The sequence below is a fragment of the Rhincodon typus genome, chromosome 13 (assembly GCF_021869965.1).
Source record: "Rhincodon typus isolate 14 chromosome 13, sRhiTyp1.1, whole genome shotgun sequence".
Lineage (NCBI taxonomy): Eukaryota > Metazoa > Chordata > Chondrichthyes > Orectolobiformes > Rhincodontidae > Rhincodon > Rhincodon typus.
In genome coordinates this window covers 15,134,962-15,141,623 of record NC_063344.1, presented here as the reverse complement: position 1 = coordinate 15,141,623, position 6,662 = coordinate 15,134,962, and the positions used below count along the sequence as shown (strand labels likewise).

General features: G+C 41.1%; 1 protein-coding gene across 1 annotated transcript in view; it reads right to left on the bottom strand.

Moving 5' to 3' along the window:
• LOC109927640 (extracellular calcium-sensing receptor-like) overlaps positions 1 to 6,348 on the bottom strand; it is a 10,673-nt gene extending 4,325 nt beyond the window's left edge. Inside the window, exons 1-4 of the mRNA XM_020527631.2 lie at positions 6,137 to 6,348; positions 5,502 to 5,793; positions 698 to 1,531; positions 379 to 606 (exon numbers count right to left, since the gene is read on the bottom strand). Of these exons, the coding sequence (XP_020383220.2) occupies positions 379 to 606; positions 698 to 1,531; positions 5,502 to 5,793; positions 6,137 to 6,348 (1,566 nt within the window). The remainder of the gene's footprint in view (positions 1 to 378; positions 607 to 697; positions 1,532 to 5,501; positions 5,794 to 6,136) is intronic.
• Positions 6,349 to 6,662: the final 314 nt, after the last annotated feature.

Here is a 6,662-nt window from a genome sequence, read left to right as displayed (position 1 = left end):
ATCTTCTCTCCCACCTCACTGACCAATCCCCACCACTGCCTACCTGCACTCACCTATCACCATCCCACCTACCTTCCCCAGCCTCACCCCGCCTCTCTCTATTTATTTCAGAGCTCCCTTCCCCCTCCCCATTTCTGAAGAAGAGTCCCGACCTGAAATGTCAACTTTCCTGCTCCTCTGATGCTGCCTGGCCTGTTGTGTTCCTCCAGCTCCACACCGGGTTTCTCTGACTCCAGCATCAGCAGTTCTTACCATCTCCCAGTAGTGAGTGGGAGCCCATTTGATGAAACCGCCAGTTTGCTTTTACATTTCTGAGAACCTACATTGAAGTGAAAAGTCAGATAGTGCTTAAAATAGAATATACTGCACAAATCTTACCAACTTCTGACCACCACTCCAAACAATTGCCTCTTCTGTTAGGGAAAATTCTTCTCCAAAACGGGCTGATCCATCATAGTGCCCAACATTTACAATGTCAACTGTACCAAGGACATTTGGTTGCCAGTTTACAATGTCATATGTTGCAACAGGGTCTCCGTTTTCATCAAAATAAACCTTTTCGCCAATCTTGGTTATGAAATTCACCGTTCTCATGTAGTATAATAACTTTAAATGAAATAAAATGGGAAAATATTTATGTTAATTGCAAATATTCAACACTGAATTCTGTGATCAAACCACATTAAATATTCCTCACCTGCCATGGTTGAAAATTTGAAACGTTTGCACAATTCCCATTGAAGAACGGTCCTTCCCCAGTTTTACATGATGCCATATTATGAAGTGCATGAGCTATAGCATAAGTTGCTTTGTACACATTGTAAGTCACTCTGTACTGCAACACATCAGTAAAATCATTTTGGACATTCTGTAAATGTTCTCTCCCCGTGCATTCCTTAAGCTCTGACTCAGTTTGTCGAGTATCTGTTTTGATTCCACCACTTAGACTGCAGCCGAAACAACTTTCCCAAAACTTTTTCACCAAGAGGTTTCCTGGATACAAGGATGGGTGAACTTTCATCAGGAACTCCCTCAACCCTGGTATACTGACTTTGCGAATTGCAACCCCAATTGCACCAGATGCAATCTTTTTACTTTCTTCCGGAGGAAGAAGCAACGTGGAAACCCATGATTCACTTCCAATCCATTGTATGCCGCTGAGATTTTGTCTAATCATTTCTTTTAGAAGAACACCCATATTTGATTCTCCAACAAAAGCAACGACAACTTTTGTAGTAGAGGTTTTTATGGTGTCAATTGTTTTCAGCAACTTGTCTCGAGTAAATGTTTTATGAAATGACTCGGAAAAAGCAATGCAAATGCCTAATTGTTGCACAGCCTCTTCAAATGCTTGCATTCCAAAGTTCCCATAGTCATCATCACTCTTAACAGTTCCAATCCAGGTCCATCCGAAATGTTTCACGAGCTGGGCTAATGCTTTAGCCTGATAGTAATCACTCGGTATTGTTCGAAAAAATGATGGATATTCCTTTCTATTGCTGAGGCATGTGCAGGTAGAAAAGTAGCTAACCTGTTAAAAATAAAGCAGAAACATTTGCGTTTTGATTATGATGTGCGGTAATTCCTGATATCAAGGCATAGAAATCGGTTGAGAAGAGCAAATCTTCCAATTTGCATCATGCTTACGAGAGAGGCCCATCTTAAATGCATAATGTGCTACTTATTTCATAATTTCAAAACGTCTCATTTATACATTTTCTCCCAATGTTTATTTCAAGCTTTGCTCTTTCTTGATTCATCTTGTCCTAGCTGCAGGTGCGCACAGTGTTCTATTCTCGCAATTTAAGATGAAGAACATTGTCAAACATTCTCGTACTCTTTCTACAGTTACTTGGGGATAATTCAAAGTTCATGAAGCATCATATCGGCGGTCCACTGCTGATCTCATGTTTCATCCCTTCACATTGAAGGCAATGGATGGAAAAGCCAAGCAACGTTTAGGGTACGTGACTAATTATACATGACCTGATTTACAGCATTGCCCAAACATTAAAAAAAAAATTCTATCCAACCCCTGATATCTTTAACAACATGTTCAATATTATCTGTCTTCTTTTTAAATTGAAGGTTGCAAAGTAGAACTTTAAAGAATTTAGTGTGGCTTCTGGAACCAACGTTGAGCTCACTGTCTCTCAGGCATGAAACATGTCGATGTTCTATTGTTCAACATTTTACTTATCGTGTTGTTTGCTGCAAGGCAAGCTGTATACATTCAAGATTTTTGCAAAGATTTGTAGCTCGGGTTGTTGACTTGCTTGCGGACCTGGCTTGTTTTCGTTCAGATGTTTTGTTACCATGTTAGGTAACATCATCAGCGCGGCCTCCGATAAAGCGATGTTGTTCAACTCTGCTTGGAATTTGTAGTGTCAGATCTGTTACGGTGAGTTGTGTCATTTCTGGTTTTGTTCTGTATGGGTTTGTATAGGGGGTTTAATTCTATATGTTTGTTGACCACATAATGGGTTGAGGACCAAAAAAGGGCATAGTTTCCACAGCAACCACCCCAAAGTCCACAAACAAAACTGTGTTAGGACACCATATAAACAGGTCACCACTCACTGCAACACGCCAGAACTACGCAGGAAGGAGGAAGAACACCTATACAAAATTTTCGCTATGGGCGGATATCCCCGCAGCTTCATCCGCAGGTAACAAGGTGCAGGGCTGGATGAACACAGCAGGCCAAGCAGCATCATAGAAGCAGGGAGGCAGGTGCCTGCTAGACAGATAACAACAAGAGGACACAGTACGCCCTAACACACTGGCCACACTGCTCTACATCATTAACATATCAGAACCAACAACGAGACTCCTAAGACCACTAGGAATCATGGTACACACAAGCGCACAGCCACGCTACTACAAACACTCTCAAGGATTAAAGACACCATCCCCACAACATCCAGAACCAACGTAATTTACAAATTACCATGCAACGACCGCCAAAAGCATTACATCTGACAGACTGGAAGGAAATTACCCATCGTTATATACGAACATCATCTTGCAGCAAAACGAAACAATGAACTTTCACTGAGACATTTTAAGAACTGCCGATGCTGGAGTCAAAGATAACACAGTGCGGAGCTGGAAGAACACAATAGGTCAGGCAGCATCAGAGAAGCGGGAAAGTTGACATTTTGGGTCGGAACCCTTCTTCAGAAATGGGGAGGGGGAAGGGAGCTTTGAAATAAATAGAGAGAGGAGGGGTGGGGCTAGGGAAGGTAGGTGGGATGGTGATAGGTGAGTGCAGGTAGGCAACAGTGGGGATAGGTCAGTGAGGTGGGAGGAGCGGATCGGTGGAAGAGAAGATGGACAGGTTGTGTCAGGTCAAGGAGGCAGGGATGACAGGGAAGGTTGGTCATTGGATGAAGCCGGGATGGGGAGCTTTTTAAACTGGTAAAGTCCACATTGAGACCATTGGGTTGTAGGCTCCCAAGGTGGAATATGAGGTGCTGCACCTCCAGTTTCTGGGTGGCGTCAATGTGACGCTGGAGGAGGCCCAGGATGGACATGTCACCCATGGAGTGGGAGGGGGAGTTGAAGTGGTTCGCGACTGGAAGGTGTGTAACAAACTTTCCTTAATATCAGTAGACTTTAACAATGAAGGCTATCGGTTTAACTGGGACAACTTAACCATGGTAGCCCAGGCTAAAAATAGACACGCACGGGAATTTCTAGAGGTATGGTTCCCAACCAAAATGCAATCAATAAACGTATAGAATTGACCCATTTACACACCCATACAGAAAAAGACCGGAAATAACACAACTCACCATAACAGACAAGATAGCATAAATTCCAAGCCGAGTCGAACAACTTTGCTTCATCAAAACAAGCCAGCTCGGCGAGCAAGTCAACAACCTCAAGCTTTATGCATATTTCATTCATATGCTGTGCTGTTTAGCTTTCCATTTTACATCTCCTTAATTTCAAATGTTCAGGGAGTAGATATGTAGGTTATCCATTCATTTTTTGACTAACAGTAAAGTTGATAACACAAGAGTATTTAGAGAAATGTCAGTTATTTTTACTCATCTTTTTGCATCTTAAACAATGTTTTTCTGCCGTTACTGAAACGAAAAGTTGTCTTGTGTAGTCAAGTTTCACGGTGCCGAATTCAAGATGACATTTACTCATTTTTGAAACTATTGAGCCAATCATCGACGAAACATTACGAAGCTGAATTTGATTGTTCTCAGTATCAGTTGTCAAGTTTGAGGAATATCTCAAATGGTATTCATTCTTTTTCGATGATTGAATTTAATACTGAATTGAATTTAATGATGGAAGGCTATCAAACTCAACCTTTATTACGATTTCTCACTCGACAGATGTGCTTGATTTGCCGGTATTTTTAAAACATTTTTATCTTTTTTGTTGTTTTACGTCGCAGTTCAACGTCGACAGCACGCGATTAAATAAAATCTCCTGTCCATGGGGTTCAGTTAGCTGAAGAGCTGTTTCCAATAAATGGGTTATAAGGTCTCAGTTAAAACAAGAGTCGAACGAATGTCATAACACACAAAGTTTTGAAAAGTGAGCGGTTTTACACGTAATTTCGTAATGGCTGGGTTGATCAGGCATAAATAAAGTTAACATAGCTCATGATAGGAACCCATCAAAATATTTACAAATCAATGCACTAAAGTAAAACACTGTCGGGCTGTTGTGGCACATTGGTAACGCCCTCACCTTTGGGCCAAAAAACATCTCACCTTTCCCAAAGTTTGCGATAGCATCATTGAAGAGGTTGATTAAAAATCAATTCTGATAAAGTTGTTAGCTAATTTTTTTTTTAGGATGTGGATCATTCAGCGCGTGTAAAATCTGTTATTACGAGGAAAGGGTGAAGGTGCAGCAGTGCTGATGTCTCTATGGCCACCAGTGAAAAGTATATTCAAGAAGTACATCTGGATTATAAACATAGCTCCAGTATCAGTGACCATGAAGCTGTGTCACTTCAGACGTATGTGTTATTCCATGTAATCTGATTCACTCCTAACTTCGCGCGCAGATGGTCTAGGAAACCATTCAGCTCCAAGGTCACTGGGGACTGGAAACAAAAGTTGATTTTGTCAGTACTGATCGCATCTCGTGACAGAATAAAAATGAACCAAATGTGCCGTTTATTGTTAACATTTTTGAAATTTTCCTTTCTTATATTTTAGTTCTTTTCATCGCCAGGTTTCGGAAATGACATGTTCGAAGCAATATCTTCAAAGAAAAAATCTAATAACCTCGTTATAAAGCTATGGCTACGCCGAACCGAAGAAAATCAATCGTGACCGTACTGGACAGTCTCACCATCCTGATAGGGCATTCTAATGGAAATGTAAATGAAGACTCTGGTCTGTTTTGAATCACGAAAAAAGTTCCAAATTTTACATAGGTGGATTAAAAGACACAAACAGCGTCGTTTATCATTCACCCAAATTTTTTCACTCTGCATACGCGAGTTATTAAACGCCAGATCTTACCATAGGGATTCTGAAGGCACCGATGGAAGGTGCTATTGCTAAAGACTGCGTGGATCCAGAATCAGCTACAATCGCAGAAACAACAGCGGAGTTTTTACAGTTATCAGAGGAAATGTTGGTCTCGGGACTGTTTAGAAACTCCAAAGCTGCTTTTAATGATAACTGGGGCAAGTTACAAGAATCGTATATACGGTATCCCAGTGTGACACCGGGAAGCAGAGCTGCGTCATTGTTTATTTCCTCTATTGCAAAAATCATCGCCAGTGCAAAACGGAAAGGTCTGAACCGAAAGCTGTGGAGATGATGGAGAAACAAGATTTTTAAAAAAGACATTTAATGTAACGATACAGTTATATCAGAGGGGTCACAGCGTAGTTATTCTTTGATCATAATTCGAGCCAGTAATAACACCATTGTCTCTAAACTAGAAATTGATGGATATATGCCCCTGCAGTTCAAAATTTTACTTGGCATTAAGCAAAATCCTGACAATGTGCCCAATTTCAAATGACATTTTAGGGAGATTTTTAGATCCAATAGATCTACTTCGAAAAAAAATCAGGAGAGCTCTCACAATGTCCTAACCGATAATTATCCCTCATTACAAAATGGAGCATCAAATGGCACCCACTAACCTGAGGCAATTTGCTGTCTCCGGGTGATTGCTGAACGAGAGGTCCGGATGCTCAACATGGTAATGCACTCCAAAAATTCCACCCAACATGACATCTCCATCCTTGGAAAAGCCCAGTAAATCAAACCTACCCCAACGTTTGCAAGCCTGATCATCACTGCACCGTGCCAGGGTAACAGCAGAAATTACCACTGAAAGGATCCAATAATGCATCTTTGACAGGGAAAGTAACTGTCCTCGGCTTTCGGTATGGTGACTGTGTTTTATAAGCTCTTACTACGTTTGTGAAAATTGCGTTCATGCGTGCTTAATTGATTTCATTCTCTGTCGAACGTCAACATAATATTTGGCTGATCCCTTAAGAAAGCATATCACCACTTTGGTCAACTTGGGACTCATGAAGGAAATAATTGCAAACGTAGTCATCTGTATACCAGTAATCCAATTACAGTGAGAAAGCGATGGAAACACGTGAAAAATCAGGCAGCATTCGTACACAGAGAAGCACCGTTAATCTTTGAGGTTGA